Source organism: Saccopteryx leptura, chromosome 3 (genome assembly GCF_036850995.1).
Source record: "Saccopteryx leptura isolate mSacLep1 chromosome 3, mSacLep1_pri_phased_curated, whole genome shotgun sequence".
Taxonomy (NCBI): domain Eukaryota; kingdom Metazoa; phylum Chordata; class Mammalia; order Chiroptera; family Emballonuridae; genus Saccopteryx; species Saccopteryx leptura.
The window spans coordinates 342,637,381-342,659,859 of NC_089505.1; the positions used below are offsets into that span (position 1 = coordinate 342,637,381).

The 22,479-nt window shown below is 37.3% G+C and overlaps 1 protein-coding gene across 2 annotated transcripts in view; it reads left to right on the forward strand.

Annotated features, from left to right (window-relative positions):
* ZFPM2 (zinc finger protein, FOG family member 2) overlaps nucleotides 1-22,479 on the forward strand; it is a 496,687-nt gene that overhangs the window by 313,944 nt on the left and 160,264 nt on the right. For both annotated transcript variants that reach the window (XM_066379346.1, XM_066379347.1), the window contains one exon: nucleotides 18,288-18,399. In XM_066379346.1, the coding sequence (XP_066235443.1) occupies nucleotides 18,288-18,399 (112 nt within the window). The remainder of the gene's footprint in view (nucleotides 1-18,287; nucleotides 18,400-22,479) is intronic.

Below are 22,479 nucleotides of genomic sequence, written 5' to 3' on the forward strand. Positions count from 1 at the left end.
AGCTGGATACATTCAGGTTAGGTATAGTTGTGGTTAGATTTTTGGAATATAGTGGTTTTAACAAAAATTCCTCATTTGCTAGTGATTATTTCCAACATACTTTTTGTTTCTTTTACCTGTTTTTTTTATTAGCCAATCACATATTATATTTTTCTAAACAATTCCAGGAATATGCATTATTATTTTAGTCTATATAAGAAGTTCAAGAAGCCCTGGCCAGCTGGCTCAGTGGTAGAGCATCGGCCCAGGATATGGAAGTCCCGGGTTCAGTTCCCAGCCAGGGCACACAGGGGAAGCACCCTTCTGCTTCTCCACCCTTCTCCCTCTCCTTCCTCTCTATCTCTCTCTTCCCCTTTCACAGCCAAGGCTCCATTAGAGCAAATTTGGCCCGGGTGCTGAGGATGGCTCCATGGTGTCTGCCTCAGGTGCTAGAATGGCTTTGGTTACAGCAGAGTAACGCCCCAGATGGGCAGAGCATCACCCGCTGGTGAGCATGCCAGTTGGATCCCAGTTGGGTACATGCGGAAGTCTGTCTCTCTGCCTCCCCCTGCTTCTTGGTTCAGAAAAATACAAAAAAAAAAAGTCCAAGATATTACCTTATTATTATTATTTCTCTCTCAAGGACTGGCTACTTTAAATATGAACATTCCTGAGTGTTTGCTTCATATGTTTGAAATACTCTATTGCATTTCTTTGATTGAACTTATTCGTGTGGAATATCCTAAAAGGGACTTTTAAAGCAATGTTGGTTCATTAGCTGTTTCCTCAAGTTTGCAAATTTCATGAAAGTTTCAGTAAGCATCACCCCTCCTGAAAAACCTTGTCATATTTTGATTTCTGTAACAGAAAGAGCTAAAATAGCTGAGAAATTCTGATGCCTTTTCTTTGTTTACCGATTTTAAGATCATTATGCATACTCTAATGCATAATTATAATTATGCATTCATGATGTTACTTGTGCTGGCTTAACTTGGAAATAGTGTGAAGCAGCTAATCTCGAAGCTACAGGCTGTTTCCCATCACTTAGATTCTGATCAGAGCTGTTTGTTGAGTCTTATTGGAACGTGGACTCTATCTGCACCAGTCCCACTGCTCAACCCCTTGTTTTTATCACTAGTTTCACTCCCTGCCCTCTCTCCTTCCCCCCAAATCTTTGCTTTTAAAACAGGAAAACTATAAGATAATTTGGTTTTGTTGCATATGTTTAGTCTAGCCACAGTAATTAAGTGAGGGAGCATTTAAAAAATTATCCTTTTTATTTATAATCCACATTTAGAATTATAGATGGAATAAACAAAGACATTGTATTATTTTCATGCTTGAGATTTTACTATCGACTGGCTGTATCATAGCATTTATTTTAGTGCCGTTTAATCCACTCCTAGTGCAAAACTACCAAACTTTCTTCCATATGTTGTAGAATAGTGTGATTTGGGCCAAAAAGGAAGTTGGTCTGTGTATCTTATATGTGTACTCTTATCAACAATTGAAAGTATTCATGGAGTGACTATGGTAGGCAGAATGCTTTCCGCAACACTGTGAAGAATAATAACAAATCTTATTTAGTAACACAAAAAGGAAGACTCAGAGTCTTGATGATGAGAAGCTTGAACTTGGATCTATCTGTAACAGTACAACATGGAAATATATGGTCAGGCTATTGCCTTATCTAGGGGTGCACAGTCTCAAAAGATACAGAACACAGAGCAGTAAATTAAGGCATTTTGTTCTGCCTAAATCAAGGGAAAAAGCAAACTCCATTTGAGTTCATAGTTTAGCTTTTCCTTCTGCAGAGTGAGTTAGGGAAAATTTACTTTAGCGTGAATCACGACATTGTTTTGTGATTCTCAAATGTAACAGAGAAGAGCACCATCAAGAGTTTACACGGACGTACACGTATTTGTTGAAGAACTTTGTTCCTAGGGAATCAAGCACCATTGTGTCATTTTTAAGTATATTTATAACTTACCTAAATTTCTAAATATTAAAGGATGCCATGAATTTGTTTTCTGAACACCAAGAAAGGAGAGCGCAGATTTTAAAAGACTGAGGAACACGAAACAAGTCTGTTTCAAGAGTTTCTTCTATTGTGGGTGCCTGAATTTCTAGAACCAGAAGGTACCCACCAAGTCCTGGAGGTCTTGCCTTTTCTTTTATAAATGAAGAAACTAGCCAGGGAAGTGATATATTTTGAATAAAGTAATCCAACTATTTAGTAAGCAAGTTTGAACCAAACCTACATTTAGTGAATTCTCAGGTCATTAAAAATATATATATATGTAACTAGCATACTACCATGAAATAGGCTCATGGTCTTTGTAATCGTGGGAGTTACTGCTTTGTGTTTGGTTTTGTTTGGTTGTGATTGACAAATGAGACATGTTTAAAAGTTTAAAGTAGTAAAAGATTATGATATTTAAATTTAAGGCTTTGTTCTAGCATCTGTTACAAGAAAAAGTTGCATATTCTAAAATTATGGACTAACTCAGGAATTATCAATTTAGAACCCAATGTAGGGGAATGACATAATTGGGAATTCAATGTCAGAGCCTTTTCAAACTATTTCCTGGATGCCCTACAAATGTTTAGATCTTATAGTAAAAACTATAGGTAGAAAATTTGGAGTAATTTAGATAGAATAATTTATTTTATAACCAATAAGTAGCACTGTTTATCATGCTAGGTAAGATCTTATTCAGCTAACATTGGGTTTCCATTGAAATCATTTCATTGTGCCAGAAGTGGTGATATTGCCTTTCCATTGGCCAATCTATTAAGTTGATAAAAAGTAAAAAGATTGGTCAAAGTAATAAAATCTGTAACACACACATACTATGCTACCTTGATCCTTTTGTTGCTGTCTAGATAGACTAAGTTAAACAGGCACAAGCCTTTGCACAGGTATTTAACTATTTCTTAAATTTCCCCCAAATCAATATACATAATAATGATTAAAAAAAAACAAAACAAAAACACTTACTAGTTGTCAGTTATGGGTCTAAGTGATTTATAAGTATTAATTTATTTCATCTTCACAATAGCCCCATGAGGTGTTATTATTCCCATTTTACAGATAAGGAAACTGATGCACAGAGAAGTGGAGCTAGGAGCTACTCGACAAGATCACATCATAGATGAGTAGCAAAGGTTGGATTTAAAGTTAAGCAGTCTGACCCTCGAGCCCATGCTTTTAGCCACTGTATGAATTGCCTCTCTGCTAAGTCCAGAGTATGTGAATGGAGGCTTTGCTTTTCCTCATCATACTCATCACATGGTGGAAAAATATTGTGAGTATGCCATCAATAATATTTGAACTCTTTAGTTTCAGACCCACTGAGTCAAAAGAACTACCTTTTTAATCACAAAATAATCATGGGGATGTAAAGTACCACATGGAGAATATTCAGCTAACTATGTATGATGTCAGCTGGGTACTTGGAATATAGGACAGACCACTTTGTGAACTAGATGATTAGCTAACCACGGTGCTGTACACCTGAACCCAATACAAAATAATATCAAATGTAAACTGTAATTGAAAAATAAAATTGAAAAGGAACTACCTTTTTTTCCATCTCTGCACTATTTTCACCCAATTCTTTTTCCTGAAGCTTTGTTTTAACTTCTGTTTGGCCTTGAACTTCTGCTGGCAGGTGAAACTACGTACTTTGGTCAGGTCTACCTGTGAGCAACTCAATTTGCTAACTAAACTTTGAGATATTCTTAAGTGGAAAAATTACATCAGTGAGCCAAGACTGGACCTTGCAGTTTAACTTCTTTAAGTGGGTGCATTCTGAGGTTCTGAAGAGGGGAATTGACCATTCGTATGAAGGCCCAGAGCGTACACTGATACCTCACCTGGAAGTACACTGATGAGGCTCTGCTATGTCTGCTGACCAGCTGAGCACCAAGAGAATCCATTTTTCATTTGCTCTTGTATAATCAGTGCTGATTTTAGCCTAAAGACATCTTAGATCTCATCATGAATTCAGCTTCTGATTGGAAACTTTTAGACAGGTGACTTTTTACCTGTTGATAGCTATAATTGTTTTTACAGTTATAAAAATATCTACAGCCATGAAAATAAAAATATTAAAAAGCATTGCCTGTTTTTAATATTTTTATGTACTAATTAGACTGCTCAGTTGTATTACCCTTATACCTACTAGATGTTTGACATTGATATTTGGTACCTCAAGTAGACTTTTAAGATCCCAAATTGTGCAAATGTGAGAAGCAATTCACTATGAAAGTATAAATTTCACAGCTCAAAAAACCTTGAAGGTTATTAATGAGGCACCATGCAATTAGCTTATACAAAGTGCAGCTAGGAATCATGCATAATGTAAAACATTAACTGCTAACCACTGACTCATGGAAGATCTTTTAAGCTAGTTTTCATGGGCATAAAGAATTGATACCTAACACAATTCTTAAGAAGATTCTTATTGCTTCAACACCATGGAAAGAATTTAGTTTCTAGCAATGTGAAATTGAACAAGTTGTTTAACATTTAGAGTCTCAATTTTTACACATACAAAATGGACTTGACAATAGCTTTCTCACAGAATTGTGACAACCCAATCTTAAAAGTAATATAGCAGCTAGAATTTTAGCATATAGTCATTGTTTAATAAAATTTTATAAGTCATACCCTAGCCAGTTGGCCTAATGGTAGAGTGTTGGCCCAGTGTGTGGAAGTCCTGGGTTTGATTCCCAGCCAGGGCACACAGGAGAAGTGCCCATCTGCTTCTCCACCCTTCGCCCTCTCCTTTCTCTCTATCTCTCTTCCCCTCTCACAGCCAAGGCTCTATTGGAGCAAAAGTTGGCCCAGGCACTGAGGATGGCTCTATGCCTCAGATGCTAGAATGGCTCTAGTTGCAACGCAGCAATGCCCCAGATGGGCAGAGCATCACCCCCTAGTGGGCATGCCAGGTGGATCCCGGTCAGGCACATGTGGGAGTCTGTCTCCCTGTCTCTCTGCTTCTCACTTCAGAAAAATACAAAAAGAAAAAAGTTTTAAATCATATATGAGGGAAATATGTTACTTTTCTACTCAGCCAAAGTTCTTCATCTACTGGGAATATGGTATCATATCACTTTAGGAGTGATAGAAACGTAAGACAAACACAGGGAATAACATATTTTACTGCTTTAACCTCACTATATACATTCATTTAATCCTCAAAGTAATCCTGTAACATATAAGTACTTTTATTGTACTAATTTTAGAAATGAAGAAATTGTGACACAGTAGTTAAGAAGTTTGCCCTAGGTCATACTGCTACTAAGTAGTGGAGATGTGACTCAAACACCAGAGTACAAATTTTTAAACCATCTCTTAACTGTTAATAAAGCATATTAAGTGAGATAATGAGTATACACTCAAAATAGTATATACATAATTGATCTTGGCTGCAGTTCCCCAAAATTTCAATTTTTGAAATATTTTCTATATATTTTCAATATATTTTTATGATATGCTTTATTTAGCAATAAGAACAATTAAATGGGTGTTTAGTGAACTGATGTTTGATAGTAATAGAAGTGAATGGCTTCCCAAAACATGTATATAGAAGATTTTATGATTAGGTTTTAGATATAATTATTAAAATTGAAGCCATTTTTAACTTTAAAATTTAAGTGAAATTCAAAATTGCCACAAAGATGTATCTTTTTAAAAGAGGCTATTAACCACTTTTCATCTATTACTATACTTTGGTTTGGTCATGGACCATCAAATAGGCATTGAAATTTTCATATGTATCAGACATATAATTAAAATATGAGATTATTAATGTTGACTTAAATAATTTGTATATCATTTAGATATTTTTATTATCAATATTTGGTGAGCATTTAAAGGAAATGTAACTCATCTTTCATTTTCTACTTTTAGAGTTTTCTATTTAGTTGATTTTTAAAGTTGGTTTTAGAGAGAGAGAGAGAGAAACATCCATTTGTTGTTCCACTCATTCATGAATTCATTGGTTGACTCTTGCATGTGCCCTGACCCAGGATTGAACTTGCAACCTTGACATATTGGGACAATTCTCTAACCAACTGAGCTACCTGGTCAGGGCCTATATAATAGATATTTAAGGAATATTTATTGAATGAATAATGAATATACTAATTCATTATACTAAGGTATAAAGTGCATTTTTTTTAAAGTGCATATTTTAAAAGCAGAACAACCTAAATAAACTTCTTAAAATAGAAATGGTATAGAGAAATACAAAAAGAATGCTGATTAGTTATTATTAATCAGAGTGATTTTACACATGAGGTTGCATTATTTATGTGGCAAAAAACCCATCTGGACAATGCAAAGTAAAGTGTCTTAAGCTTTAATATAATTCACATTCAACTAGATGTAGAATTTAACAAATGGTCTTTGCACCCAACCATTAAGTTTTAATAGATATGTTAGTTTGTCATGTTAACATTTTTAAAATATCCTTCCAACAGACCCATTGATGCTTTTATTCACATTTTTATAATTTTTGTAAAGAATAAGAATGTGGTTTGAGAAATTTGTCCAGGGGCAGTTAATCCAGGTTTATAACTCATTTGATTCTAATTTCATAGCCTGCTCCTAAATTGCTGTAGACTCACGGATAACGCTGAACAAAGATCCCTGTGCTGGGCGCATGTAGAGTTGAGTCTGTTTCATTGGTTGGTGTCCTCCTCTCCTCTCATTGTTTCCCCCATGAAAGGCAAGGCAGCAAGCTTCCCACAGGGAAGGCCAGCCCCCAGTGAGCTGGGCTCTTGACTTTTATTCTCTGAAAGTGCAGAACTAGTGTAGTCTTTCTTCATCTGTCCTTTGGAGGAATACATTGAAAACCACCCTCATAGTCTTACTTTCAATGCTTAATTTAAGTGCTTGCAATAAACTTGCTCCTAAGTATCTCACAGATTAGATAAACTTTGTTTGAGTACTCTGTAACACCTTTGCACTTCTACCACCTAGTTTGCCAAGCTTTTGAGGTTTTTTAAAGATTTTATTTATTCATTTTAGAGAAAAGAGAGAGAGAGATAAGGGAGAGAGAAGTGGGGAAGGAACAGGAAGCGTCAACTCCCATATGTGCCTTGACCAGGCAAGCCCAGGGTTTCAAACCAGCCACCTCAGCGTTCCAGATCAACACTTTATCCACTGCACCACCACAGGCCAGGAATGAAGCTTTTGATTTTTTTGCACCCAATTTTCAATAACTCGTCTCATAAAATTCTGTCTTCCCAAAATGTACTATATTTGTTACAGCTCCTACTCTCTATTTTAACAATTACATCTTTTTTTCCCCTCTTTGAAGGGGGATACTTCTCACTGCTGTTCTTCCAGATTTTCTATGAACTTTTCCCATCAGTTTCAAATATCACGATCAGGTATATCTGAAGTTCAAAATATAGACGAGTTCTTAATAATTTATGGCCAGAAAGTGGCATAGGGTTACAGATCATGAAAACAACATAATTAAAGGGGAATAAACTTTTATATTTGGCTTTAAATTTTACTATATTATTAATATCATGACTGCCTTTTTTGCAGGGGGTGAAGCCGATGTTAAGATAAGATGAACTAAAATGGTGATAATAGGGAGATAGTGTAAAAGGTGGATGAAGGACTCATTACAAATTACAGTGGATTAATTAGTGAGGGACAGACATATCTCAGTATCTGAAGATGACTGTACAGAATTGAGGTTTTTCTCTCTTCCACAGAATACCTTTGGGGGTAAATCTCAACAAGAGACTGCTGAATAGAATCGAGCACTATTTTTTTTTTATGTGTAAATAGGTCATTGAGAGTTGAATGCATATATATATATATATATATATATATATATATATATATATATATGCATATATATATATATATTACACACTCTATAATTCTTCATGCTAATAACATTTGTATTTCTACCACACCATTTTCTTTGGTTTTAAAATACCAAAGTAAAGTAAATTAGACTGGCTTTATTTACTGTTTTGCCAATAAAAATAGTAGCATTTCCTTAAGTAAGCATAAATCCAGTGTGTTGAATTTTAACAGATATCTTCGCTGCCCCCAGGATTTGAGTTTAGGCTTGATGTAAATTCTGTAGTAGTTGGAAGTCTTATAATGATATTATGGTTAAGCTGTAAAGACACATGAGATCATCTGACAAAGCAAGAAGATGAGACCTTGAGAGGTTAAGTGATTGGCCCCAGGTCACAGAGCTGGGACCACCGCTTTAAGATCCTGGAACCCTACTTACTACACGTCTATGTGACAGCCATGTAGAAGGAGGACAAGTTACCTCTCCCTTCCCAGGGTTTCAGCACTGACACTCTTTTGCACATTGCACTCTGTGCAAGCCCAGAAATTCTGCCAGGAGCAAAACAACACTCCTTGAACACTCTGTGACTTTCGGAGCTGTATAAAATAAAAGGTTCAAGTTAATGGTTGCCAGCTTGGAGGGAGTAGTTCCTCTTTGGCGCCAAACGTATGTGTAGAGCAGATGAGACTGTGGGAGTGAAGTTGGCAAAAAGGAAAGAGCAATGAGTCTATTTTTTTTAAATGAAAGTATAATAAATATGCGAATAAGCTTGATGTTTATTATTCATTTAGAGATTCTTCCCATTTGGAAATGAAATACCTGTGTCTTTAGGGTGAGTATGCTTGAATAATACATAATTTTATATTGTTTTTTCTAAATACCACAAAGTGATTACTTTTATGTGGAAGGAAAGGGATTATTTTAATGACCTGTATATATTGAACTATTTGTGTTCCCTTTCCTAAAAGATCATATTTCTTATACTGAAATTCCTATATTTAAGCAGTGATGCATGTTAAAATAATGTTTCAATGATTATGAGAACTAAAAGCAAATATACTTCTGAGATAATGATTATTTAAATTTTTGGTTCATAGAGATAAAACCATCTTTGACATAGGAGTATGGATATGGTAGCCAAGAATTCTATCATTTTATTTCACACTCATTTTGTTTTTGAAAAGTCTCTTATCATGTTTGAGATCCCACATACCACAGTGAACTCCGTTAGCAGAAGCTTTCTGGAATTTCTCTCTGGTGCTGTCCTTGCTGGATATTTTGTAGAACTGTGTTCAAGAGAAACACTATCTAATGAAACCTTCCTGGATTTCCATTCATAAATCTATTGTGTGCTTAATTAATGGTATAGTACAGTCGTTCTTGTTATATCACATTACTGATATCTTGCTGATTTAGAGTTTTCATGTATTTTCTAATTTCAGAATATTCTTCAATTTATTTGAGCTTGAGTTTCACACTGTGTCTAGCACATGAATTTTTTTCAAGCAATACAAAATTGATAATCTTTTTACTAAGTTGAGTTTTGTTGCTTTTAAAACAATAACTGTAGATAAGATACTTGGTATGACTTTGGGAGTTCTTGAAGTGACCATTTATATCTGTGTGTAAAGCATTCATATTCTCTCTCTCTCTTCCCTCTTCCCCTGGCCCATGTTTTTAGACATCATAAACAAAAGGAAGACTGAGACTCTCACTCAGTGGACATCCCATTGTAGTTCAGTAGCCATTCTATTCTGTTTTTATTTATTTATTTATTTATTTATTTATTTATTTATTTAGTATTTTTCTGAAGCTGGAAACGGGGAGAGACAGACAGACTCCCGCATGCGCCCAACCGGGATCCACCCGGCACGCCCACCAGGGGCGAAGCTCTGCCCACCAGGGGGCGATGTTCTGCCCCCTCCGGGGTGTCGCTCTGCCATGACCAGAGCCACTCTAGCGCCTGGGGCAGAGGCCAAGGAGCCATCCCCAGCGCCCGGGCCATCTTGGCTCCAATGGAGCCTTGGCTGCGGGAGGGGAAGAGAGAGACAGAGAGGAAGGAGAGGGGGAGGGGTGGAGAAGCAAATGGGCGCTTCTCCTGTGTGCCCTGGCCGGGAATCGAACCCGGGTCCCCCGCACGCCAGGCCGACGCTCTACTACTGAGCCAACCGGCCAGGGCCTCAATTCTGTTTTTAAATGGAAACACATGACTTAATGATGTTGGGTATTAATTAGTCATGGAGAATATTTGTGTTATTGCTGAGCACCTCTTTTTATATCATTAAACAAATAATGCTGACCCTACAGGACCACATGGAGTATTTCTATTTATGTATTAAAATAATACTCTTATTTTCTAAAAGAAAATATATATTAGCCTCTAACATCAAGCTCAAACATTCACAAGGTATCCTGTATAACTTCAAAAAAGCAGTTTTATTAGATGGAAATCATCATTCTGAAAGTTTAACAGTTCCAGTCAAATCAGTAATTCTGAGACATTATATTATGCCCATAATTACTGAAAGTACAATTTTCGGGGCCTTGAATTATTACTTGATATTTCTTTCAACTCCAGGTAGTCAGATTTTAAATTGTTATGCCTCTTAGGATAGGCTGTTGGTGAAGGGAATATTTAAATTCAAGTTCACTGTCACTAGAGACTGTGTACTGTTAAAGGGACCGTGATCAATGTTTTTGTGACTGTCATATTGAATTTGAATTTAATTCCAATGTGGAGAATTACTTGGAAGCATTAACTGAAACTTCTCCTGTATAATCTTTTCCCTGTGGTAGAGCACAGTGGAATCCCATACCCTACTACTTTTTTGTATAGATGTGAATAATGCAGTTGGGGGAGATCGGCAATTTTTCTGGTTCTCACTATATCAGTCTAATGTCTGCAGTAATTTGGAAAAACTTTTATGCCTACTTTTGAATGTGTTTTTATAAGTAAGAGAATAGAAACAGACATGGAGTTGTTAAAACAGCTATGAATTTGCCAAACAAGTCTCAGTCCTTTATCACCTATCACTCAGTTATGGAAGCAGTGCACCAAGAGTGTTTTCCTCAGCATTCAGCTACACCCCGTGGCATTGGCTTGAGATCCTCTAAGGACATTTACTGTATTTCCTAAACTAAAGTCAATGGAGACCAATTTTTCCATTAAATAGCACATCTCGTTCTTTTAAAAGGCTGTAGTAGCAGGCTCTCCTCATGGGTCAGATTTTCCTAAGACTTCTGGCTCTTCCTAAGCCCATTTTGGAAATCTTCAGCAAATATTTTCAGCAAAATTTGGAATCCCTAAGACTGCATTATGTCACCAGTTTCTTAGGTTAGAATTATCGTCTGTTCTTTACCTTTGGGCTGTCTACTTTTATCTCCATTAACCTTTTGGCTTGAGTATAAACGTTTATTGAAGGCTACCTCCTCTGTAGGTCCAGTAACTCCAAAGGTTAGTAAGAAGTGGATGCTAGTCTGACCTCTTTTATCCGCATTAGATGATTCTAATTATTCCTAAGAAATGACACTTTTGACCCATTTTGTCCTTGTCAAGTTTGTCTAAGCATGAAACCATGGGTTCAAAGAGTGTCCGGGAGAGCAGATTTTTTTAACACTCACAATATGGAGTCTCAAAAGTGCATAGAATTTTTTCTTTTTAAAACATTCCAGGCCCTGGCTGGTTGGTTCAGTGATCGAGTGTCGGCCTGGTGTGCAGAAGTCCTGGGTTCGATTCCAGTCAGGGCACAAAGGAGAAGTGCCCATCTGATTCTCCACCCCTCCCCCTCTCCTTTCTCTTTCTCTCTCTCTTCCCCTCGCACAGCCAAGGCTCCACTGGAGCAAAGTTGCCCCAGGCACTGAGGATGGCTCCATGACCTCTGCCTCAGGTGCTAGAATGGCTCTGGTTGCAACAGAGGAACGCCCCAGATGGGCAGAGCATCGCCCCCTGGTGGGCATGCCGGGTGAATCCTGGTCGACTGCATGCAGGAGTCTATCACTCTGCCTCCCCGCTTCTCACTTCAGAAAAATTAAACAAACAAAAATAAAACATTCCAGCTTCCCTGAAATCTAGGGCTTCAGTTATGTACCTTGAATTGATTTTTTACCGAAAGAAACTGCTTAGATATAGATAAAGTGAAAACTTTAACCTGCAAAAAACCCATGGCTTATTTCAATCCAAATAAAAAATTATGGAAACCTTTGTATAAGTGACAATAATCCAAGTTTTGCTGAGATTGCAAGCAACCCTAACATCACAACAGCTTTTACATAAAGTTTCCTTCCCATACTCCATGACTATTGTGGTTACCAAGGCTTTTTCCTTGTAAGATCACTTCAGCAAAGGCAAGGCATTGTGACGGTCCGTTGGCTCTTACAGCTTCTGTGTAGAAGTGACACGAGTCAGTCCTTGTCCAATTGCATTGATCAAATGAAGTCATATGACTGTACCTGACTATAAGAGACTTGGAATGTGGAGAGTTGGAAATAAACGATCAGTAGCACTAATGGCTACCACCACCTCTAAATTAGATAATGGCTTTTGTCTTGACTTCTGTGCTAATTACTACAAACATAACCAGTGCCTGAGAAATAGTAGGTCTTCAATACATGCTTTCTGTACATTTTTTACTTGTTTATTCATATATAATAGATCTTCAGCAAAACTTTGATGTGCATCTGTGGTATACACTATGCCAGTTGCTTTGCATGATAAGCTTTGAGAAAGAAATTACTTTCCCCATTTCTCAGATGTGCATTCTGAAGTCAAAACTTTCAAGTTTAAGTGACGTTCTAGTCACAGAGCCCACCAGTAGCATGTATCAGGATTAAAACCTGGATCAACTGACTCCAAGAACAGTAATGTTCTTTCTGCTACACATCAGCTCTAAGGTCAATGCTGAATCATGAAATGTTTAAATTTCTAATTATAGACACAGGAATCATTAGTCACCACTGTGTATTTTCTCATACTTGAAGGCAATAACATTAAACACATCTAATAATTTTAGAATGACAATGTAGATTTGGTGTTATTACATCTAAAGGAAAGTTGTTTTATACCTTGAAGCACATTTTGTGAAGAAGTTACCATTTTTAAGCTGTAAATCAGTAGTAATTCTGAATGACTTTTGTATTAATTTTCTATTGCTGCCAAACAGATTATCACATACTTAGTGGCTTAAAAACATGCACATTTTTTTTACATTAAATTTCTGTAGCTCAGAAGTTCAGTATTGCGAGAATATGTTCCTATCTGAAATCAGTTTGTGAGAATGTGTTTCTTTCTGGAGGTTCTGGGGGGAATTCATATTCTCCTTCAGGTTGTCGGCAGAATTCAGATCCTTGAGTGTGCATGACTGATATCCCTGTTTTTTTACTCCCTGTCACTGAAGGCCCCTCCTAGTTTCTGGACCACTATGTTCCTTAGTTCAAGGCCTTGGCATGCAGCAAAGGTAGGTGGAGTTCTTCTCAGGTCGAATCTCTGATCTACCGTTGCCTTTCTCTTCTACTTAAGGATTCATGTGTTCAGAGTGAGTCTATCCAGAGAATCCAAGGTCTCCTCACCATGTATGTCATGGTCCTAAGCCTTAATCAAATCTTTAAAATCTCTATGCAAAGTAAGGTAACTTACTCATTCAAGTGACTAGGGCATGACATCTTTGGGGACCAGTTTTCTGCCTATGACATCTTTTATATCTGCACTCTTTTCCCAACACATTGTGCCAACTATATTCTTTGTAGGATACTAGATAAAGATGTTGGCCTTATTTCTTTATTTGTGAAGTTAGGGCATTGAAAGCATTGAGTTTAAAGTTGCTTCCACTCTTAAATCTTGTATGAATCCTTATAATAGAGGCATGGGAAAGTGAACCTAATTATCAATGTGGATATTACTGTTATTTTCTATTCATGGGTTTTGCTGGACTATAGTTTCATAGAATCCTGGCTAACGTCTTCCTTCTCACACTTGGTAATCTTCTTTGAAGGCAGTCAATCTCTACAAAACTTGACTTCTTCAGAAAGAAATTGGCTTACCTCCTTAAAAACTATAATAAATGGTCCCTTGAGATTTTTTATCTACTTATTTACTTTATAGCTTGGATATAGCTTTCAGCAAATCTTTGGTACATTTTTTGCTTTTGCTTTATTGATTTGGAGTCAAAGAAATTGTTTTCTCTTCAATTTAGTTTTTTTTAGATAAACCAGTTTCTACCTGTATCCAAGCATAATAAATGCTTCCAAAGTTTTAAAAGGTATTATGCCTAACACCATTAAGGAAATATATTAATTAATGATTTCTATGTCTGCCACAGAATTAACTGCTTTAAATCTTAATTTGCTCATATACAATGTAGAAAAAATGTCAATGCCTAACTCCTGGAGTTGAAAAATCATAAAATGTAATTCTGGTGAAGTACTTAATACCCAACATTTAGCAAGTACTCAATAGATGTAAACGGCTAATATTATTTTGACAGTAGTAACAGCAGAGGTGGAATGAACAGCTTCTCCCCGTTTGCTAGGACTCTGCAGTTTAACACGACACCAACACTTTGGAAATCTTTCAGCCCCAGGAAAAGCCAGATGATTTGTCACTCTACGAGTAGTAGTTTGGAAACAGAGCTAAATACAAACATGGGCTCTGTCTTCTACAAGCTATTTGACCTAAAAAAAAAAATTTATTTAATCTTTGAGTTGCAATTTTTTCATCTGAAAATATATATGAAATAATAGGACCCTATTTCTCCGGATTAAAGATCGTTACTGGCTTTATTCTGCTTAGAGACTTCAGCACAGAAGGTTGTCTGATATGAAGAGGACCTTTGAGATCTGTTTCTAACTTGCCCTTTGAGACACATGCATGCTGTTCCTTCCTCTTTTCAATAATAATATTGATGATGACGATAATAATGATGACAGCTAATGATTATCTAGTGCTTTCTACATACCAAGAACAATTCTGAAGACTTTTAAAAACTTAGAGTCCCAGAACTACTTTCTGTACCCTGTTTACACATGACTCGCATATGTACTGTTCAGACGATGGTCATGCTGTTACCAGCAATTGTCAATTCTTTTTGTATATCCTTTAAGAACCTGCCCAACTGTCATCTCCTTTATAAAATCCTCCCAGAATCCACATGACAGGAGTTTCTCTCTTGCCCTTTCATTGACCCACAAACAATTTACTTGTGATGTTGAACTCCCTACCAGCCTACCTTTTGCCTTATATCGAACTTCTTTTTTTTTTTATCTTATTTTTATTAATTTTAATGCAGTGACATTGATAAATCAGGGTACATATGTTCCGAGAAAACATCTCCAGATTATTTTGACCTTTGATTATGCTGCATACCCCTCACTCAAAGTCAAATCGTCCTCCGTCACCTTCTATCTGGTTTTCTTTGTGCCCCTACCCTCCCCCCACTCCCTCCCTCTCCTTCCTCGCCCCTTCCCCACCCCTCCACCCCATTCCCTGTTACCATCACATTCTTGTCCATGTCTCTGAGTTTCATTTTTATGTCCCATCTATGCATTGGTTCATATAGTTCTTAGTTTTTTTCTGATTTACTTATTTCAATCCATATAATGTTATCAAGGTCCATCCACGTTATTGTAAATGATCTGATGTCATCATTTCTTGTGGCTGAGTAGTATTCCATAGTATATATGTACCAAAGCTTTTTAATCCATTCGTCCTCTGACGGACACTTGGGCTGTTTCCAGATCTTCGCTATTGTGAACAATGCTGCTATAAACATGGGGGTGCATTTCTCCTTCTGGAACCATTCTAAAAAAAAATTACTTTGGGTAATATAGACATTTTAATGATATTTATTCTTCCTAACCATGAGCATGGTATATGCTTCCACTTTTTGTATCTTCCTTGATTTCTTTTATCAATGTTTTATAATTTTCTGAGTACAAGTCTTTAGTCTCCTTGGTTAAATGTACTCCTAGGTACTTTATTTTTTTGGTTGTAATAGTGAAGGGGATTGTTTCCTTAATTTCTCTTTCTGACAGTTCATTGTTGGTGTATAAAAATGCCTCTGATTTCTGAGTATTAATTTTATATCCTGCCACCTTGCTGAATTCATTTATCAGGTTCAGTAGTTTTTTGACTGAGACTTTAGGATTTTCTATATACAATATCATATCATCTGCAAATAATGATAGCTTTACTTCTTCCTTTCCAACTTGAATGCCTTTTTCTTTTTTAACTTATTTGTATCCTTCACCAAAAATTGCCTGTGCATATTTCTGGCACCAAGTATAGGACTGGGTTAGTTGGTTGGTTTGTGAAATGAATGGAAGATAATAGACTTACTATACATGAAAAAAATTCCACAAAGAACTTCAGTGATCCATATCTATTTTTCATATTAGCCATGTAAATTGTAAAAGCTGATTTACTGTTAGACATCCATGTGGCTTTAAGAACTATGGAGTATAAAGATTAAATAATTTAAGATGCAGGACTTTCCCACAAAATAAAAGTATATATTTATAATAGAAAGGGGGCCAGGTGCCTATTGTTGAAATCTGTTCTTTAAAAAAAAAAAAAAAAAAGCAGATGTTACAAATAAGACCACCAAATCCATCATAACAGGTTTATCTAAATGGTGGACTCTCCCCTGTGACTTGTTCTGCTTACTGCTTAGAGAACTGCTGACCCTGATCTGTGGACTTTACTGTTTTCCTGGTAGTAAGAGGAGCTGAAATGTGCATAATGAAGGCCTACTTTTTAATTGGATATGGGTCACTATCATTTCCGATTGAAGAAGCTTGCTTATTCTCAAATTCTATTTTGAAAATGGAAATAAATAAAAATTGTCACTCAGACTTGTAACCATAGGGAAAATTTGATAACATTTGTTCCTGGATTGTTAAAAATATATAATTAATATAATATAATATAATTAATATGATATTATTTATTTCCTAAAGGGCTCTCAGATAACTGTTTTTCACAGTTATACTTGCCAAATATTATGATGCATGGTTGAAAAATTAAATATTAAAATGAATGAAAGTATGAATATGAAAAATCAGTATGCTAGTATTTCTTCCAGTTGATCCTGTTTACCACCTCTTCTGTTTTAATATTTAAGTATTTTTTTCAGACTTCTTCTTAAATTTATCCATCATGGTTAATTTTTCCATTAAATTGTATATTTTATGGTAGTTTTATCCCTTAAATGCAATTGATACTTCAAGAAATGGGTTAGCATTCATTTTATGCATAGTATTTAATATGGCTTCACAGTAACAATAGATCCGTGTCTCATGCGTTATCATTGTTGTCATTCAGCAAGTGAAATGGGTTTTCCAGATCCCTTAAGAGATTCGAAATGGCCAGATTACATGGAATTCCTCTAGCGAATACTTGTTAATGCCAATTTGGGAAATTTGCGATAGCATATAACATGTGGGAAAGTCCCAGACTGGGCTGAGATCTCTTTGGCAGGATCGTATCTAGGTGAAAATGCAGTTCAAAAATTACCTTGAGACCCTTGTATTGTACTCGGTGTTGTGGTTTTATGATATTCGATATACAGAACATGGGCTGGTGAATGATAAAAGTCTGAATGCCGGTTCACTGTGACTCATCTGGAAATAAGAGTCTTGCTAAGGCTTACGTATTTCCTCCCCAGTTTGCTTCCTGCCATGTAAATTTACCAACATAATTAAAGAAATAATTTGGGTGCCAAGCAGCCTAAAATGATGAACCTTTTAAGCCTTATATTTGAAATGTACACTGAAAACATTTGGTCAGGGCTACATCACAGGTCTCCCTGCTTCTGTGCTTATCAGGTCCAGGGATATCTTGCTTTACTTGCTCTGCATTGGAATTTATTCACAACTCCTCTTTTATAATCTTTCTGGAGACAATGTATGGTGGATCATTAGCATTATTATTATTTCAGTTACAGTCAGACTGTGTATCCACACTTAGCAAAGGGGGTTGAACAGACCTCATTATTCATTCAGAATAAATTCCTACTCTAATATAAATGTTGCTCAGGATAAGAGCTTTGAAATGGATCCTGATTCTTTAAATTCTTTCCTGTCTGTTTCAGGAAATAGTGAGATCCTGTTGATAGTAAAGTACAATGTGTCTAAAGTTCACTTCTAAACACTCTGCTCTTTGCAATGAAAGTCATCTGCATTCTCTTTATAACTCAGAGCCACAAGAGATCTGTCTAATCTTGGAGATCTGATCCAGTATCATTTAGAAGAAAAAAAAATCCTTGATAATAATTCTACCCTTCAGATGAGTAAAAACAGTAAAGCTTTACAGCTTCTGTTGTCTTAAAAAGATTTCACAAGACAGGGGAATAAGGACTTGGATTATGGTTTGGGAGATTTAGTTGTTTGTAAAAATGAAATGATTAGTATAGTTATTATTTAAGTTTTTAATCAACAAAAGCAAATGGCAGCTGTTTGTTATCATTCTTCTTGCAGAAGACAAAGGCTCAGGTCCCAATGGTGCTGACTGCTGGTCCGAAGTGGCTACTGGATGTGACTTGGCAAGGAGTGGAGGACAACAAAAACAACTGCATTGTGTACAGCAAAGGTAAGTGCAATATCATTTCCCTCCTCTGCAAGTATTGAAACCTGAGTGTCGCAAAACAGCACCGTATGAGCTGGAATGGGAATACAGTCAAGTTTGATCTTTTCTTCCTTTTCTCTTATGAATTTCTCTTTACCTGTATTTGCAGCAAAGCCTTATGGTTTGTTTTTGTTTTCTACAACATAAAACAGAAAGTATTAGGCCATTAATGACTTAGCTCCACACACATTTTCCTAAACGCTGTCCATATTTGAGTGGCTTGACGAGTCCCCTTCCTTGGTGTTAGTTTTTAGCGCTGGCCGGTTTGATGAATGCCCAGATTCCTCTCTTAGGCATTATTTATCAAAAAGTAAATTCCTTGTGAAATTTAGCAATTCATGTCAAGGTGTGTGCTCCAGGAGGTACTACATTCCAGCCAGTTTTTTGAAATCACTCATGTTGGGAGGGTAGCTTAAAATGAAACCATTGCAAGGATGGAATTCTTCCCCATGGTGATTTCTGAAGGGCAGGAGGCAAACGGGAAAGAGGAAGCGATGGCTTGCAGAGCTTTGCCTTTGATTTGCTCAGTGTGACATCAACCTAGACTTCGTCATACAGCTAGGCCCGGGCTACAAAGGAGCCGCAGCTCCGTGATGGTATATCATGGGACTGGCTTTCCAAAGCACAGCCCCCTCTGCGTGTGTGGTGTGGTCGGGGGCCCTTCTCTCCATATTCAAGGTATGGACCTGAGCTCAGGACTTTTGCAGTGAAATCCCTAATCTCTCTTTGTAAATATTGCAAAAACCTTGTGCTTCTCATGTTTAATTTCTTTTAGCTTTCGTTTTTAACCAAATAGACCTACAGAGATCAAAGATTTATTTGCACATTGAACCTAGAAACCATAAAAGCATACAAGGGAAGAAGCAAATAAGCACCCCTATCAATGTATTAACATATAAAACACTAATCATAACATCAAAGACTCTTAAAAACTTGCTAGAAACAATTACAACTTGTTCCTATAATCATTACAATTTGTACACTTATAAGAGGATTGCCTTTAAACTACCATAAGCCTTTGAAAATTGAAACACTGGAAAGAGGGAATTTGCAAGCTAAAAAAACAATCTGCACACCGGGATCTGATTATGTTCCTTTTCCTCTATAATTGCTGGTCTCATACTTACCCACTCATTACCTAACCCCAAATACCTGTGGTATGCGGACAGGAGCTTTTAGCTGGAAGAGAAGGTAGGTGTTCCTAGGATATGTCAATATGATCTATTAAAGTAGAAAGAAATGGTATAGTGAACCAGCCTCCTGATGTCCACATTCAGAAGGCAAAAATACAAAAGGTAACTTGGAACATATGGTCAATTACTGGGAATAGGTTTTTACTGTAAAATATCTTACCTCCATGATGACACTTACAATATGGACAAAGCAAGGGAATAGCTGTTCTTCTATCCTAATCCCAATGCACTGCATTAGTAAATCAGACGTTCTTTTGGAAGAGATGATTGTTACATTGTTATGTAAGGAAAATAATCACAAAATTGTCATTTAGTGTTCAAGGATGTACCAAACTTTATGTGTTTGTATCAGGGTTGGATGTACTTTGATATTTTGGCAATTCATTTTGAGTAACTGATAGAAGCTTATTAATAAAACAGTGTGTTGGCCTTGTACATGGATAATAATGGCCACTAGTTATTAAGCACCCTGAGCCCTCTGCCTTGGCATGTCCCTTACAAATTGTATGCACTTTCTTTTTTTTTTTTTTTTTTTTTTTTGTATTTTTCTGAAGCTGGAAACGGGGAGAGATAGTCAGACAGACTCCCGCATGTGCCCGACCGGGATCCACCCGGCACGCCCACCAGGGCGACGCTCTGCCCACCAGGGGGCGATGCTCTGCCCCTCCGGGGCATCGCTCTGCCGCGACCAGAGCCACTCTAGTGCCTGGGGCAGAGGCCAAGGAGCCATCCCCAGTGCCCGGGACATCTTTGCCCCAATGGAGCCTTGGCTCCTTGGCTGCGGGAGGGGAAGAGAGAGACAGAGAGGAAGGAGGGGGGGGGAGGGGTGGAGAAGCAAATGGGCGCTTCTGCTATGTGCCCTGGCCGGGAATCGAACCCGGGACTTCTGCACGCCAGGCCGACGCTCTACCGCTGAGCCAACCGGCCAGGGCCAAATTGTATGCACTTTCTCATTGCCCTTCATTGTTTTATGATTATCTTTTTGTGAGGTTAGAAAAAGAGTAACTAAAAAGTAAGCTATTCCCTGTTTTTTTCAATCCTTTCTATATTTAATAAGGACAAAAACTTTGTCTTAGTACCATTCTCTCTTTGGTCTGGTATGCCGCTTGTACAGAAAGACTACTAGGTAAATATTGATTGGTTTACTAGATAAACAAGTGGTGAATGATTGCCAGAAACTATAATAGACACTTCACATACTATGATGATGAACTGCATGGATTCCTGCCATTTAATAGTTTTTAACCCAAAAGAGGTAATTTGATATTGTTCAATGTACAAGAACAATTGGTATTGAAGTTCAAATAGCTGAGATCGCAAAAACTACTGTATATGCATTATTTCATTTAATCATCATTTAAAGTCTCCAATAAGCTAATGAATATATATTACCTTTTAACAAGGTAATAAAAATTTAACTAATTGAGAATTAGTAGGTTAAATAATTTGCCATGGTCATGTAGCTAATATGTAGCGTGGTTGAAGTTAAGTTCACATGCACATTTATGAACTTAGGGTCTCAGTTATATGTATTAGAATCTGTTCTTTCTGCCTTATACTTTTAAACAGCTCAATGAGATGGGTATGACTTTTTTGATTTTATACAATTTGACATTGTGACTTAGAGAGGTAGGGTGGTTATCCTTCATCCTGTAGAGCTAACAATGGAGCCACCTGACCAAGCGGTGGTGCAGTGGATAGAGCATCAGACTGGGACATGGAGGATCCAGGTTTAAAACCTCGAGGTCGCCGGCTCGAGTACAGGCTCATCTGGCTCCTCTCAAACACAGTCTCACCAGCTTGAGAACAGGGTTGCTGGTTTGAGGCGTGGGATCATAGCCATGACCCCATGGTCGCTGGCTTGAGCAAAAGGTTACTCGCTCTGCTGTAACCACCCTTCCACCTGTCAAGGCACATAGGAGAAAGCAATAACTGAACAACTAAGGATCTGCCACAAAGAATTGATGCTTCTCATCTCTCTCCCTTCCTGTCTGTCTGTCCCTCTCTCTGTCAAAACAAATAAAAATTAAAAAAACCAAAAAACAAGAAAACAACAACAACAATGGAGCCAAATGTGAATTCAGGGCTTGACTATTCCAAATCCGTACTCTCTGTGATGCTGCCTTTCCACCTGAGACCATTGCATGATGGGTAAACCCTCTCAAGCCACGCAGACCTTTATGCTAAGAAATCACAGAGTATATATTAGTGGGGTGCTTCCAAAAATGTGTGTGTGTGTGTGTGTGTGTGCTTTCTTGCCAGTGGACATCCACCGGAGTTAGTGCTCTGGGCAACACACTTGGGGAAACTCTCCTGTAGACACTTCTCTGACTCCAAATGGGTTTCAGTCACCTGATGATAATTTCTAGAATTCAGATTTCCTTTGGAGGGAAAAGATAGCTTACCCATAGTGTGTCTTCAAGTTCTTGAATACCTTAATATTCTGACATTGTAGTAGGGATCACGCAAGTCATGGAAAATCTGACCCCGGGAAGCGCTCCTACCAAGACCCAGGACCTGATGGGCGCTGAAGCCTTCTGTGTTCACAGGCTGCAGGTATAAGTCTCCTCAAAACAAATGAGTTTTGTAGGTGGAAGGATTTAGCAATTTAGATTTAACAAGTATTGACTTGAACATCTCTGATGTGTGAGGTGTTTTCATTATGTGTATTTGGGGGGTCTTGTTTGGTTTTAAGTGATAGAAATCCAAATGAAGTTGTCTTATGCAAAAAAAAAGAAAAGTCAAAGTGCGCATCTGTGTGTGTGAGGGTTAGGAGTAGGGGAGTTCATCTGCACTAGAACTGAGCGTCCGGGGATATTCTGGACTTCAGGAACACCTTAATCCAGTTGTT